We start from the raw sequence: 17,026 nt of genomic DNA on the forward strand, positions 1-17,026 counted from the left end.
GGCTGCCCTTGAGAAAGACACTGAATCCCAAATTGCTCCTGTTGTATCCACTGGTGTATTAGTGTAAGCGTGTGAAAGAAAGTGCTGCATGAATGTCTGTCTAAACGGGTGAACGTGGCTTATACGAAAAAAGCACTTTGAGTGTTTAGAATAGCGAAGCAGCAAGTAAGTGCCAGTCCATTTATCATTCTCATGGTTGTTTCTTTTATTCATATTTGTGTGCGATTATCGCACAATAAGTTAGTGTTTCATGGTGTGTTAGCATTGTGATCCCTTAAAAGCTGACCTGTTACTTGAAACCAGCCTGTACTTTTGGCTCAAGGGGATTACTTTTACTTACTCTGACCTCATTATTTAATAACCTGGCTATGTTTAATGTGAGTGTCCACATTAAACATTGGAGAGAAAATTTGAAAGCTCAGTAGATCACATTTAAGCGTTGGTCACATTTAAGAGTTATTTCCCAAAATATGAATGCTACAAAACAAAATCAAATTCTTACAGTAAATATGTCGTGACGATAATGTCTTCTGCACAGTGGTCACTTTTTACTGTGTATACATGTGTGTTACATCATTATATAATGTAACCATTGTATGCCACCGCTCAGAGAAATAGACCCAAAAGCAGAACAGAAAACAGGCAGGATAAAAATAAAGTCAAGTACGCCAGGTAAAAGTCTCTTACAGGGTGAAAAGCAAGCTGGCAGCCAAGAAAAAAGAGGCAATATGAGCAGAAAAAGTTTAAAAAAAAAATACAAACAGATGAGGAAAAAAATTGCCATGCTGAGGGAAGGTGCATAAATACAATCTAACAAAGGAGGGAAATGTTGCCAGTGTATATGCAGGGACTAATGAGGGTGAACAGAAAGGTGGGAAAGTGTGGAAGGTAGGAGTGTCAGGCCTGAAATGACATGTGAGTCAATTCATGATAACAGGCAAATAGACATAAATGAACAACATAACAGCAAATCAGGACAATTACACATGAAGTAGACAACTGATAAGAGCAGAAGAACTAATATTATGAGTCCTCTCATTCACTACAACTAAGTGTGACTGTTGCGATTACTTACATCACAGTTATTTTGTGAATGCAGAAAAATGCAATCATATCTACACAGCCTACAAACCCATTATACAACATAAATGTCTTAAACATGCATCATTTAAAGGCCATCAGGGGGGAAATCCTCTGGTTTAAAAAAACTGGTTATATAGAGGTCTGTGAAGTAAACAACCTTACCGGCTCCCTTGTCTGTGTCTACCTCAGTTTCTCAATAAGCTCTACTCCTCACTTTGGGACTTCATATGACGGTGGCCATTTCCATCTTTTATATACAGTTTATGGCTGTAATCTCTGTTTCTTTAAAGCCTCTCAACTCTCTCATGCCATACAACCAAAAAAGTTTAGTTCCAAGACTACGTTTTTAATATTTATGTTACATGCAGACGTCTGTGAGAATTCAAATAAGAAATAAGAAAAGTGTGTGGCCTCTAGATTGCCAACTCGATCTATTATCATAAAAAATAATTCATCACCAGACAAACACTATCACCGGCAACATTGCAGTGGACAACTATATACAATCCCTGCTACAAAGCAGGGGTAATTAAAATAGACTGCCTTCAGAAAATGGCATGATTAACATAGCTCATTGATTTGTTTTTGTACTATTACCAAACAAAGGAAGAGTTTTTAAAAAACGGCTGGTCTGCCTCTGGTTTGGATTTCACTGTGAAGCCTATATTCATGAATTTGCGGCAGCTCGTTCAGTGAGAAAGGGACGCTCGTCTGGCACAACATCTCTGTGACGGAGGCTGAAGAAAAATTTTGCTGGTGCAGCTTTAAATAGAGAAGAGCCTCATCTTTCTCATTACCATGACGTCTAATGCAGCATGTGTAGGTGTGAAATATTCTCAGGTCTCTTGTACAGATGATCGCTGCACTATGAATAGACCCTGTGGAGTTCTGTGGTGTAGTTTATTCATGTTCGCTGCCTTCTTGACTCATATCAGACCTCACACTGCACCACTGAGCTTAACAGTCTGGAAATGATGAACTGTAACGGCTTGAATGCTCTTTTGTTTTATTTTTGCCTTTCAAGTGATCTTAATTATACATAGCCCCTAATTTCTAGGAGTCCTGGTGAAGATGGGGTCTTTCTTTGAGGTGTTTAAATAAGTAGTAAATCTGTTGGTGTGTGTGTGTGTGTGTGTTTTGCATGTGTGTGTGTGTGCGCACGTGCAAATGCATTTGTTGTTGAAGGTGTAAAAAATCTGTCTGACACGCGTTGCGGTTTTTCATTTTTAGAAGACGTCTAACATGGCACGATGGCAAACCACACACACTTCCTCTCACAAAAGCGTGTGTCCATGAATTTGTGCATGTGTGTAGGTGCGTGTGTTTTCAACGTAGCGTTGAGAATAGAGCAGGGCGATATGGCCAAAAATATTTATCACGATATATATTTGAAAATTTGCGATAACGATATAACCGACGATATAATTGATGCGAGACAAAATACAACTCCACAACATTACTAGCGCAAAAAGACAACCTTCCATTTATTTTCACTTAAACAAGAAGCTGGTTTTTATGTACATTAAAGCTTTATAAAAATGTAACAGTGCAAATGCAAATTCCTTGCTGAAAGTTTAACCAAAAGGCATTTCCAGTAGAAATGGGCTGACATATCCTGAGCATAACCATGTATAATATCCACTGAAGTTAAAAAGAGGTGCTTTGCAACATTAAACTGCAGTGTGCAGTACGCATTTTTCGGACCATAAGGTGCACAGGATTATAAGGCACATTAAGCGAAACAAAGCAGTCAGATAAATCAAACTTGATTAAACTCATTCTTCTTGCTTCCTCCACTTCTGTACCATTGATTCATTAATGTTGAATTCTCTGGCAGCTGCTCTATTCCCATGTTGCAGTATATTAATGACTAACCTCATATTGTGGATGGATTATCTCAGTTGTTCTCCTGACTGAAGTTTGGTCCGTTTACAGCATCCTGCCATGCGATTGCATTTGTCTCTAACCATGAAGAACCTTAACGTTAACTTTTATAAGTGGAAAAGTGTTAGTGTTCGTCCTCCAGCTTCACTGTTTATGTTATGCTAATATAGCTGTGTCACGTAGCACATCATTATATACCAGCTAGCCCAACTTCAGTAACCCTACAAACGTCACTGCTGTTTAGTTTCCTGTCTTCATTTATGTTGGAAGTGATAGCAGAGCTGTACGTTTGATTTTTTTCAGAAATCTCTCAGTCAGAACATGCAATATCATGCTTAGGTAACTAGCGAAACTAGCGAGCTAACTTCCGCTAGCTTCCTGCTAACTTCTAACTCCGTTAAATGTAATAACTTTTGTTTTCATGGATGCCTGGAAGTTAAACTTTATAGTTACACCTGGTAAAGCAGCAATGCTGATCGTTTTATTAAAGATGAAAGAATTTAGACAGTTTTTAACGCTCAGTGATGCTGCAGTGTTGTTTGACCTGAAGCATACGGAGTTTAGGACCCAGATTACTCCCAGATTTAAGAGCATCTTAGTCCGACAAATACGACAATAACGACGGCCGCTTGCATGTTCTGCAAAAAAATGTGCTTTGTCGTGTATCTGACGGACAAACACCAAATCAGTTCCACATCACTGAAGTTGCACCATTTTTACAAACCAATTCTGGTTCATCTGTTTCACTCAACAATCGGCCATGTGCCAAAGGCACTGCGCATGCGCGTTTTACTCCCATTCTATCGCGATATTTCATTTTCCTATCGTTGCCTAACATTATACCGGTATTACCGTGAACGGTATAATATGGCCCAGCCCTAGTTGAGAACGTTAACGTTGAATAATGTGCCCCCCCACCCCGAGCCTAAATAAGCTCCTGTGTTTGATTTAGATCCATCACTCAGACAACATGGATAGGGTTCATTTAATTGTATTTTAATAGCTCAAATGGTATTAAAATGTTTTCACAAAGTGAGCAGTGTCACATGAGTAGTGTGTTTGCTCAAGGACTTACAGTGCTGACAAATACCTGTTGGGAATAGAGATGGTTGCAATGTTGACTCATGGCAGCCGGGGAGTTTCTGTAGCACTTGATTTATGTCTCAGTTTTTATTCTTTCCTGTGTCCGCTGCGGTTGAAAACCACCTTTCAGACATACATGGTATGAAAGCCATCATATCTGAGAGGGAGGCAGTTTTTCTAAATGAGACTTGAGTTCTAAGCAAAGCTGACAGCTCTTGATTGCATTTCATAGCTTGATGCTTCACAGCTGTAATCACAGTTGCACTCTGGAATATAATATGCTCGCTTATGTGGCGTTTAAGGGATAAAAGATCAGGATTATGTGCATTTTTAGGGCTGTTTGAGTTGATTGTAAGTTGTAATGGGCATCTTATTTTCTCCACAGGGTTTGCAGGTCAAGGCTGATTATGTTCCTCTGCTTCAGTCTCTGGCCACATATGGATGGAGGCTTACTTGTGTGCTACCAACTCCTGTAATCAAGACTAACAGGTAATCCCATTGTCTGACTATTAAAGGGGGATCAAGTAATCTGTGACATCTAATGACCTCTGTTGGCAGCCAGGAGGAACTGCAGCAACTATAATGATGAATATTGCTTTAAGTCCATTTACAAGTGTGAACTAGAGCTGCAGGATTTCAGTGTGTTCCAAGAGGTTAATACTTACAACTACATGTATGTATATATTGGAATCTAAAATCTGTTTCGAGAGTTCTACACATTAGAAAATAAACACTGAATCCCATTTCCCTAATATAACCTTGTCCAAAACGTTTTATTTCACCCCATATGTGTGCATAAATCTCATGGAACAGGACTCCAACCTGGCCCACTGGACAGCTTTAGAAAATGTGAAGGAGGGGATTGATTTTGAACTTTTAACTGTATTTTAACTGTTTTATAACTTTTCCTACTAATAAAGTTTAATATCCCTGCCATAGGGATACATCTAGCAACAGGTTGTCTCCCTTAAACGACACACTCATTAAAAGAGTGCAGGCTTATGTTGAAGGTGTATATAAAACAGCATTTTTGCTCTTTTTGCTTCATTGAGGTGAAGCTGATCATAACTTTTGCATGAATAACTAGATTAATTTCAGTAGGTAGCAAAGTAGTAACATAATATCTCACGTGTAACAAAAGAAACATCAAATGGAAATCTGGGTCTTGTGTAAAAAGCTTATCGTACAAGTTAAAATTCACATCTAAAGTTATAAACTTGTAGTTATATGCTACATTCCTGTGAAAGCTGGCACATGGTGCGATATATAATATGCGCAAGTTATTGTACAAAGAAATATGACAGTTCTGGCAGAAATTGACCTAAATCTCTGCTAATGTAGGCTGAGCTTTGAGCAGCGCAGCAGCTGCAGCTCTGACTGTTGATGGAAAATCTCTTCACAGAAATGTAACGGTTCCTCATCTAAGCCTGTGCTGACTCATCACTCATCGCTGCTGTATGAGTGTACATCCGCTTTTGGTCAAAGGCCTCGCATGCATCCTCAGTCACACTGAAGGCTTCACTTCAAAACAGAGTTTGTTCCACAACACGCAGAGGATGATTTGTGCCGTTTGTGACATCCAATTCCTGAATGTTTTAGTCGTTTATATTTTTAACATTGTTGTAACACAATTTTTAGTTTGTGTGCAACAGACGTTAAAGATGACTCAGTTCACACATAACATTGTGAAGACATGAAGCCAATATAACTCAGCATTTCCTGTAAATTATCTACCTGTTCCAATCATTTGATTGCATTTTATTTAACAAGCTACCAATAATTGGCATTGTTTGTGTGTTAACCTCTGATGTGAAAGACAAGAATTCTCAGCCTCCTAATTTAGACATTTTCTTAGCATTACCTGATTATTTATATCTCCCACTGTGGTTTGTAGCGCTAGAGAAAGCATATGACAGGGTGCCCCAAGAGAGGAACTTTGCAACAGTAGCAGAAAAGTATGTGAGGACGGTGCACAACATACATGAGGACAGGGACTCAGAGCCATCAGGAATCTTCTTCTTTGCAGTGGTGATGGACAGGCTGACAGATGAGGTCAGGCAGCAGTCTCTGTGGACTCTGATGTTCACAAGCAACTTTGTGATCAATAGTGAGAGTAGGGAAGAGGTGGAAGAGAGCCTGGAGAGGTGGAGGTATGCTCTGGATAGAAGTCAGTAGAAGTAAGACGGATATGTGTGCGAATGAGAGAGACAGGTGTAACAGTGAAGATGCAAGAAACAGATGTAGTGATGGTAGACGAGTTTAAATGTCTGGGTCAACAATCCGAAGCAATGAAGTGAAGAAGAGAGGGCAGGGTGGAGTGGATAGGTGTGAGCAGGGCAGCAGCAAGTGGGACACGGTTGGGGCACAATCTGGTCTTGAGGCCTGCTATAATATATGGTTTAGAGATAATGGCACTTACAAGAAGACAGGAGGCAGAGCTGAAAATTTTAACATTTTCATTGTGAGAGACCAGAATGGACAGGATTAGCAATGAAAAGATCAGAGAGACAGCTCAGGCTGAGTGATTTGAAGACAAAGTTAGAGAGGTGAGGCTCAGAGGAGGGATAGTGGATATATTAGATTAATCTGCCAGGCCGGTAAGAAAAGAGGAGGACCACAGAGAAGATTCATGGATGTAGTGAAAAAGGACATGCGGAGGGTTGGTGTGACAGAAAATGAGCCTAGGTGTAGGGTGAGATGGAGGCAGATGATCCACTCTGGTGAACCATAAAGGAACCAGCCGAAAAAACCCAACCAAAGGAAATAGAAGGTGCACGAGTCCCCTGATATTACAAAAGTGTGTATGAGTTAGTCCCATGTGGTCACAACTGATATTTCTTATTTTTACATGTCAGTTTGTGTGATGAACAGCTCAGCAGTGTCCCTATGCTTTGTCATTTTTGATATACAAAAAGCTTCAAATGCTTGCAGATCACATGCAACATGTGCCAGAAATATCTTGATATAGTACACGCAGCCCCAAAATGCCATGTAACACTAACCTCAGCACAATGTCTCTGTGGTGCTACAATAAAACACATCCGCTAAAGTAATCTTTTTCAATCATGAGCCATGTCCAGATGCAGGGACAGGACACAACGTGTCACATAGTGTCAGGTAGGGATCTCACTGCATTTAGATGCTTCCCATCCCAGCTGATGAATTTTCATTCAAGTAAGGGCTCCATCTTGGGTAAAAAGTTTTAGTCCAGATTCTCTCTTTCTGTCATGCCCCTCAGCACCGAAAAGAAGTGGAAGAAATACGAAAAAGACTCCAGATCACGCCATCTTGATTTGTCAAACTTAGACTGCTGGCATCTAATTTATGCACCCATTTAAATTTAGAAAGCAATTTAATGCAGAGCAAGAGCTGCAGATAACTTACAGAAGAATCGCTTAAGAATAATCTCTCTGCACCCAGTATGAGGTTCAGTATGGGCTTGAGGAATGACGTCAGCTGACAGTAATTCTTTTAATGTGTATACAGACACGAAGCATCGTTTTAAGATCGGCTTTGAATAATGTGAAGCTGTCCTTTCGTAATATAGGGTACTTTGATGTATGCAGTAATTCTATGAGTGCAGTTACCGATTGTTTGCTCTGCCCCCACCTCAGCTGGTCATGTTTGCTGTTGTTACACTGCATCGCTGATTAATTACCTCTATTTTTTCATCCTGTGTTTTTTTCCTACGGCCCCCTCTCTCCTCTCTTTCAAAATGCCACAACACAACAGCACAACATGGCTAATTAATCAGAGTCGGCCTAGATACAGTACAAGACAGCGCTCATTTCTCTCCCTGCCTGAAAAACATTTTGCGCTCCAAAATAATGGTTGATGATCTATTTCAGATTAGCAGTAGTCATTACACTTGTTTTTGTGCTGTCGACTCCTCCATTTTTAAACGCAAAATTTGCAAATGCATGCTTTGCATAGTGTGAGGGTTTCCAGGCTGCACTTCATCTGGAGGGTTCAGATAAGTGTCACTGATCTCAGCAGCGTCTGAAATTAATGCTAACTGGTGCTCAGCGGCTTCTCCACACAACATTAATTCATGTAGTTGTCTCAGAGCATGCGTTCATGTTCTCCACATTCAATTAATGTAGATGGTAATTACATTTTAAAGCCATTAACTACAGTGACTGCAAATTTCTCTACATTAACTGGGGGGACAACAACAAGGGAGACAAAGAAGGTTCTGACGAACTTGTTCGTTATTGCAGGTATCCAAACGTATTAAAAGCTTAATATCGGGAATAGTGTGTGTGTTTTACACAGTGTGTTAATTTTGTGGAGCAAAAGTTTGCTCCACTGGTGTTTGATTGCATGTGTCAGGTTTTTTTTGTTCTTTTTTTATTTCAAGAGGCAATTTCCAGCTGAGTTCTGTAGCGGGCTTTTCCCCCTTACAGATGAAGCCACCAGCAGGTACATTTACACATAAAAAAAAGGCACAGGCTATTGCTGTTCTGTATAGCTTCAGGTTATAATGGTGCAGCTGACACTGACAGCCAAAAGTAGGTTCAGTAAAGGCCTGTGATTTTCTAAGCCATCCACTCCTTTCTAACTTAATGGGCTGGGGCTTTTTGCTGGAAACTCCAGCTAGTTTTCAGCTTTGATTCACCAGTAAGCCATTCAGCATTCTTGACAGCTTAGAAAATAGCTTATGTATAAATGGTGGAAGGAAAGAGGTAATGGAAAAAAAAGAGGTTGTGGTAGGCTTTGGATGGTTTAGATAGTAAGCCTTCTGCTAAAGGAGCCTCAAGTCTATTTGATGTTGGGAAGGGGGAGATTTGTAGCAGGCTCCTAAGGTTCTGCAGTGATCATAAACCTGCCATCTTTCTTCAAGTGCAAAGTTGAGCAGGTGGCTTAAGTTTAGAAAGCATCCGACTTTTATGCACATGTGTTATTGAACCTGTGGCAGATATTATCACGGGACATATCTCCTTTTAAGCCATATCCAATCATAGCAAGAGAAAATGGATTGAATAACACAGAAACAAACAATAAAACTGTCACAAAACAGGCTGTCACATGAGATAAGAGTTAGAACTGAGCGGGCAGCTATTTACTGAGAGCACAATGGGCTGAGAAAAGGGATGCACATGACAAAATATGAGCAGACTGGAGAGTGAATGTGTGAGACAGGAAGCCCACTCAGAAACAAATCTGCATTTCCTGCCACAATTAATCTGTCAGTACTGTGCGAGTACTTCTGCAGATTATCCTTCTCAGAACACAGGAGTGAGACGTGCATGGGAAGAAGGATTATGTCGGGGGAATACAGAAATAGAGAAGAAGTGCGTGTTTAGAGCAGCAGAACATGTTCATAAGTTGCAAAAAGGCAGGCTGTCTGCTTCCATGTGAGCTGCTTTTCTGCATCTTTCAAAGGCAAAGTGGAGAAATGATACTTACAGATGACAGCAGGGAAGAGGTTGGGCTACAAATGTGTGCCTATATCCTTAAATGTCAGATAAGAGTGTGAAGCATGAGCAGTGGCCGGCAGTTAATTTGACTATCTTGATGAATGGTCAGAAAGAGTGCGTGTTATCTCAGCATTGTACTCCAATCAGTTGTGCATATTTATCTTGGATTAAGAAAGCACTTTTTCAAGCACTCAGAAAGAAGAAAAATATTGAAATAAGAAAAATCTGTCTGTGCGTTGCAGAATTTCTAATTGTTTAAACGTTGATAAGTAAAATGTTTTTTAAAAAATCATGTCTTGTTGAAGATCCAACAATTTCAGCTGATGGTCTGTTCTCTTTCCCTTTCTCTTTTTGACCCCGTGTCCTTTAGTGATGGAAGTCTGTCCACCAAACAGATTGTTTTCCTGCAGAGGCCCGTTTTAGGCCGAAAGAGGAGGGAATCAAAGGTACGTGACCTCACATTCCTCTTTGTATCTCTTGGATATCGTGGGATCTCCCACTAGTCGTTCTGTCACCTGCTCTTCATACATCCAAGGTCAACATCACCTTTTGCTACCTCCAATTCCACAATTTTTGTTTTAGCTGGCCAACACACAGCACTGGATAAATGTGAACCAGCACCTCTTTGTTTTAGATATAAGGCGCTCTCTAGCAACAGACAAGTGTGTTGTTTTGGGGAATGAGGCTTATAATTCTTTCTTGGCTAGCCTAAATAACAGTGATAACCTTTAAAGCTAACCTTTGTCTGCAGTGGAATGAATCTATGCTGATGCTTTCTGTGACCCGAATTTAAACTGGCATCACAGCAGCAAATTTAACAGAAGAGTCAGGGATTTGCTTTCTTTTTTGCTTTTTCTGTGCAGTTTATCACTATCCCTGCAGTGTGTGTGAACCCTTCAGAAGTTGTTCAAGTAATTGAGGACATATTGCATTCAATTTTTGCCTGTTTGTTTGGTCAGTCCGAAGGCCTCAAGGCCACCAGTAATTCCCCTCACAATAGCCTCAATTTCCTTCTCTGCATCAATGAGACTCGTCTGAATTAGCTAGTTATCCCAGCGCTATATTAGATCTACAGTGATCCATTCTTAATTAAGTCTGCCTACACTGCTTTGTGGCCAAAAGCATATTTGCAGAGTTACAATGCATTCCACTAACATACTAATGTAAATGTTTCAGAAATTAATCTTCAAGCCCCGAAGCAAGTCCAACAAGAACTGCATCAAAGATAGTGCAAAAAATAAGAAGAAAAAGAAAACAAAAGTTGAGAAGGAAACAGAAGATTCCAAGCCTCTTGATGACAGAGAGAAGGTCGAAAAGGAAGAAGATAAGAGTAGGGATGAAAAGGCGAACACAGCAGAGGGAGAGACAGCAAGAGAAAGTGAGACAATGACAGAGAGAGAGGCAAGGTGTGAGGAGGATAGAAAAAATGATGATGGTATTGAAATCAGTATAGAGACTGTCACAAAGAAAGATGGAGGAGCATCGACAACAGACAAAGAAGCAGAAAATGGCACTGAAGAAGAAGCACTGGATGGAGAAGGATCAAAAGTGAACGGAGAGCCTTCTGAAAACAGAGAGTTCAAGGAAGTGATGAAAACCATTGCAACTGTCGAGAGCAAGACCAAAGAAAAGGAGGATGAGGGCAGAGCGGAAGTTGAAGTTGTGATAGAAAATGGGGTAGAGACAGATGAGGAGAAAGATGAAGGTGGAGATAATGCAGTCAGATGCAAAACGGAAGAATCAGTACACACGGAAATCATTGCCAAGGAGATTGTGGTTGATCCACAGGCCACATGTCAAAGCCCAGAGGAGACTCAAGAGTAGCCCCAGTTGTTAAAGTTAAGATTCATTCCCCACCCTACCAGTCCCCATTCCTAAGAACTGGTTCCCAGTGTTGTCCCTAATCCAAATTAATGGGGCTTTGGTCCCCATCGCTGCAGCATTCTCCAAACCTCCCATTGCTCATTGATGATACCCCCCACATCCTAACTCAGTGTAGCTTGGAAAGAACTTCATTTAAAACCACACATACTGAATGTATATACTATCTAAAACAGGAAATGCTGATGCGTGGTAGTCAGGGTGGCGTCGCTGGATGAGGAAGACCAGAGCACTGAGGAGGATGCCAAAATCAGAGCATGTGCAGAATGAAGCTAACATTTAAAGGCCTGGTCACCCAGCATTTAAAATGTTTTCTAATGTGGATTCATTTTGATTACTGGATTTATTGTTTGCGAGGAGTGTTGCTGTTGACCAAATTGCTAAGAGTAAGATCAAACACTGTCTTGGACTCACTGCTAAAGGCGTTCCCCAAAGAAGCTTATTGGTAGCTATCCGTCTAAATTTACATGAATTTAGCCTCATCTATCAGACTGTAACCTGCTCCTGATAAATTGAATGGTTTGTTGACAGTTTTAGTGAAGCAGTTTATAATGTAAATGCACCTTTTGAAAAAACTAAATGAACTTCTTTCTTATTGACAGCCAACCTAAGTTATATTTAGAATAGCTGCTAGCTTAAGAGCTTTTTTTACGCTCCCAGTAATGGTTTAAAATGCTGACAGCAAAACAACAGGGAGCAGACAGCCCAGACGATCTTATATTAAAGATGAAAGACGAAATGAAAGAAGCTGATTTAGGTAATGTGACTTAACTAATGCATTTAGCTAACAATCTAGCAGCTTCTCAACAAGAACTGCTGCTACTGCATGTTGCTAATCTTCTAAAATCAGGTATTCAAAAAGGAATAGATTCACTTTTTTGTGTTACTTCCTGGTGTTCCCAGGCCTTTGACAAGGCCAGGGGCTTTGCATTATTATTCTTGTTGCAGCCCACTTGCAACTTTTCAATAGGGTTAAATAGCTAGCCTAAATGATGTTGTTTTACACAAACACAAATACATATAAAAGTAAGTCCTAACAGAGAGAAAACAGAGCATGGTGAGCTTTTCCTGTCTTACAGCGATAAAGTTACCTGTTTGACCAGCTCTTACTGCTTTATGAAGCTGTGAAAACAGAAAAAAAAAGAGGTAGGGTCTTGGCTGCCTCTTTAACCCATCTGACAATGTAAAGGGCAAGTAGGCTTAGAAAAACATCCTGAATCGTCCTAAACCCTGCTCTCGTGTGAGTTCGAATGTGAAGGGATGAGAAAGCTCATAGAGGTGATGGGAAAGGCATTTGTTGCGACAGGCAATCCAAAGTAGGCTGAACAGATAATTGTTTACGCTGAGCTCTAAGCCATCAAGTGCTTCAAACAGAGCCGATAATCACTCTTTGGTGTGCTCACCTTGCATACAGAATGTTCCATATTCAAAGCCAAGCTAGATAAGGATGTGAAATTCAGCTGAATGTTTGCACCTCGAGGGCCGAACTCATATTCAGAGTTAGCTTTTACATACAGGAGATCTATTCCTGCGCAAAGTTGCATTTTTAATTACATTCCAGTCAGTCGCTGAAAATGAAAGTAGTTGTCAGTGTGGAAACGAGGTTAAGCTGTGTGGTCAGAACATGTCGTAGCCTCGTTGTTTATTGAGACCAGATTTGAGAGGTAGAAATTGAAATAAAGAAGAAGGCTGCAGTAAAAGAGAAAGACCACAGAGCATAAGAGAGTCAAATAAAAGAAATGGATAGGCTCATTTAAAGTAACAGCCGTTTGTGTCCCACATTCCCTGTTGAGATTTCCTTCATTATTTTACCTCCAGCTCTTTAAGCACCTCTTACCAGACATCATTTCTGACAATAACCAAGTCCTAATGTGCTGTTTCATGGCATCGTGTAGCTTTCCATTTTAAAAGGTGGAACAGGAGGGGAGGGAAGTGGCAACATTCACGGTGTGGAGCTCTCATTAGCTCACTAATGGATTTTGTCAGTGGGGTATCTGTCAGTAATCATGCATTTATAATGGGGGTCACTTATTGGGAGGAGGTATTGACAGCAAAACACCTCAATGTGAAGCAAATAGCCTTCATATTAACAGTGATGTCATGGGGAATCATTTGCACTGAGGAGGAAGAGTTTGTGTTAAAAAAAAAAGTGTTGCATTTTTGCAAAGAACTTATATCTCATCACAAAGATGTCAGAAAGCCTATTTATTAAAGCGTTAGCATTTGATTTATAAAGAACTTAAACTACCTTCTGTCTGGCTTTATACATAGTATAATTTGTCACAATTTGGATATTTTGTTTCATGAGAATAAATGATAGCTTGGTCAAGAAAAATGGATCCTTCCTGGAGAAGAAACTCTTCAATTACACACAAGTAAGATCGATTATGCTGAATAAGTGCTCTCCTTTTGGGAGATTAATCCACCCGCCGCTGAGATTTTTCAATGTAAAATGGCAGATGTTTTTGTGTAGAGTAGAATATAAAACTGTGACCAGTTTAGCCTTATCACTATACTGTAAATGGCCCACAGTCTGCTATTAGAAATGTCTTTTAGAGGCACCATGGTGATTTAAGTGTTTGTTATAGTCAAACGGGAACGTTTTGCTACAGTCAGTGTTGGTATTTTGAAGATGTTGTTAAATGTTTTATTGCTGGGATTCAGAAGGACAGGATAAAGATGTGTGTGTCTATATGAAGGTATTATATTTTGGATCATTCTTAACATGTTTTGAACACGTGTTTTTTTATTGTGAATGTTCTGTTTTTGGACATTTTTATTGTGGGCTTTGTGTTGCCTCTGCTAAAGCTTGCAAAAATGTATCGCTGACTGACGCTTCCAGCTACCTCCCGAGGGCCGTTGTGGGTTTTGAACTGAGGGGTCGCTGCATGCGTGACCCCCCTGAAGCATATGCTCCTTGTCCTCTCGCCCTTCACTATGACGGAGACCAGAACTGTGAGCGTGAGGTCATCGCTAATGGCAGACGAGGTCAAGGGTCATGTTTGAGCCAGAATGGATTTTCCACAGCTGTACACAGGAGTGTGCACGAGCACGTGACAAATAACCACTCCGATATTGAATGAAGATATGAAGTCATATTATAGTCACATTATAGTATTCTCTTTTATTTTCTTTCCGTCTCCTTAAACGTCATCGACTCAGCTGCTTTTGACTGTTTGAACTTTAATAAGCATAATAATAAGCAAGAAATATTTAATGCCACCTCTTGCATCAGAGAAGCTGACGAGCAAATAGGACTCAGCTGTCACTTTCACGGTTTTAGTCGGAATACAATAAATATAAATTATGAAAGGCAACACCAAAAGGCATCTTTTGAGAGCAGACAAGATCTTTATGAATATTTGAGAAATTCCCCTGTTAAATCCTGGTCAGCTTATTTCCTCAGATTGAATCAATTTTTTCTTTCTCCCCAGTGTCACGCTAAACATTTTAACTGTCATCCATCTGTTTTATGAATATGAATTTATTTCAGCGTTCCTTTCTTTCGCCTTTTTTGCATGTCTGCACATTTTTAATCTAAAACTGTGACATTTATTCCCCTTTGGCATCCTGTGAAAACACATAGCTCAGATCCGTCTTTATCTATGGGAACAGAGTTTGGAAAATGAAAACGATGAGATGATCTCAGCTGACACGAGTGCTTTGTGACTCCCGCTGCATTCCTGTTGTTCATCCACAAATATGGATGATCATAACCTTGACAAAAAGTTACAGCCGGCCCTGTATCCGTCCATCCAGCATGGGGCCGTGGCCTTAGGGGGCTCCGTCTCCCCCTGATAAGGGCTGATTGGTTGCTGTGCAGTCTAACCTCTGACATGAGTACACTCCAGAGACTCTGGGTAATTGTGATTTTTGTGGTCTACAAAATCAAAACGGAAAAAAAAAACAGAGACAGGGAGAGAAAAGTGAGATAGGATCTGACACTTCATCAGTTAAATGATGTTGAACCGTGTTAACTTAGCCGTCTGTGAAAAGAAGGAGATCTAACGTTAGTATTAAATATACGGCCCTCTCCCCTTTCTTGTAAGGAAAGGTAACATACTGTCTTATATCAGCATAATTGTCTCTGAGCCTCAATAGTGGCGCTGGTGCAATCATTCTTGGTAATGCTGTAAAAAGAAAAAAAAACGTAATGGTTCATTTCCTGTGTGCTACTATGGTGTGAAATGGGCAGAGCAGAAAAGGCAGAACATGATTTAATAGGATGCCGTCATTTATTTGTTTTGTTTTTTTCTGTGTTGTCACTTTAGCTTGCTCACAGCCTCTGCAAAATGTATTCTTAGATTTTTGTCTCTGATGTGAGTTTTTTTTATCACCTCAGCTGCCATCTTGAATGTTGAGTTTGATCATGTGCCGTTGTCTTTTGCATCGCTATCGCGGAAGAAAAAAAGTATTCTTTATCTTTGCTACCCTGAGTGTGTCAACATTCCTATTGTTCATGACATCTGTACAATTTGTATATTATAAAATGATTTATATTTAATGTGTACACGTGTCCGTGCTTCTTTTATGTGAAAGTTTTAAAGGAGCCTTGCTTAGTGAGACAGCTGCAAATAAAAAGAAGCTAAGGGGCAAACATGCTAAAGCATTTTCATATATTATACTTTATTTCTAAGTATGACTTATATATTCATTGAAATAAAATAGTGAAAGGAGGAAAAAAGCTTAAATACTCTGGTGTTTTTGCCCCGACATTAGATTTAAAATGCCCTCTTCTCCAAAACTTTCACTTCTATGTTTGTACAGCATTTCGTACCATTATGGCTTTGCTATGACTCCTCCTGTAGGCCGACAGTCAGAGCTCTTCATTAAAATTTGAAGCTAATGAAGATTCAGGTTGCAGATACAGTAAAACATAAGTACACTTACCTCCATCTGGCCTCCTGTAACAAGTAGATCTATTTGTCACCACACTGCTGAAACTGCCCTGAACCTCAGATGTGAGCTTGGGGAAAGACCTACAGAGAGCCATTACACACTTCCTATTAATCCCATTGTATAGACATTGACTGCAATTTAGCCAGAACTCAGCAAGGGACACTCATGACAAAGTGCAAAATGGAAAGTCATGAACAGAGTTAAATAGCTAAAATAATATTTACACCAATTTCCAAACAAAAGGTTTGAAAGCTTGTTTTTCATACTTTTTTTTTTTTTTTACCATCCAGGAGTTTTGGGTTATTATCTCAACATTTAATTCAAACATCTGAGAAAATAATTTGAAATTTCAAGTGATTAAATTAAAACATTTAAATAATCAAAAATTCTGGCTAAATTCAGTAGCAGAAGTTTCCATTCAAAAAAAGCCTTTTTGTTTCAACATCGTATACATTATATAGTATAGTAGTTTTGTGAATATAGCATTGATATGTAAATTGAAATCAAATTAATGGGTTTTTTGTAATTGAAAAAAAAAAAGACAAGGAGCTACTAGTGCCCCAAAAAGACTAGGTTTTTTGCTAATGCAGGTGTGGTGGTCAACAGTGACTGCTGTCAGTTGGTTAGAAAATCAAAATGGCAGATGGTGCAATGTAGCTGTAACTGTATAAACTGTCTTGAGCAACTTTCCTAAATAATAAAAAAAAAAACTCCCCACAAAATGCTCAGTTTTGGTCAACAGCTCATGCAAGAAATTCTTGCAAGCAGGCTCTCCT

General features: G+C 39.7%; 1 protein-coding gene across 1 annotated transcript in view; it reads left to right on the forward strand.

The window, feature by feature from the left end:
• Positions 1 to 15,858, forward strand: part of rftn1b (raftlin, lipid raft linker 1b) — a 129,066-nt gene extending 113,208 nt beyond the window's left edge. The window contains exons 8-10 of the mRNA XM_085292604.1: positions 4,436 to 4,539; positions 9,841 to 9,916; positions 10,647 to 15,858. Of these exons, the coding sequence (XP_085148730.1) occupies positions 4,436 to 4,539; positions 9,841 to 9,916; positions 10,647 to 11,294 (828 nt within the window). The 3' untranslated portion in view covers positions 11,295 to 15,858. The remainder of the gene's footprint in view (positions 1 to 4,435; positions 4,540 to 9,840; positions 9,917 to 10,646) is intronic.
• The last annotated feature ends 1,168 nt before the right edge of the window (positions 15,859 to 17,026 follow it).

This window comes from Mchenga conophoros, linkage group LG11 (assembly GCF_057382185.1).
Source record: "Mchenga conophoros isolate Kocher_MC1m ecotype Shallow Benthic linkage group LG11, M_conophoros_male_GT1.1, whole genome shotgun sequence".
NCBI lineage: Eukaryota > Metazoa > Chordata > Actinopteri > Cichliformes > Cichlidae > Mchenga > Mchenga conophoros.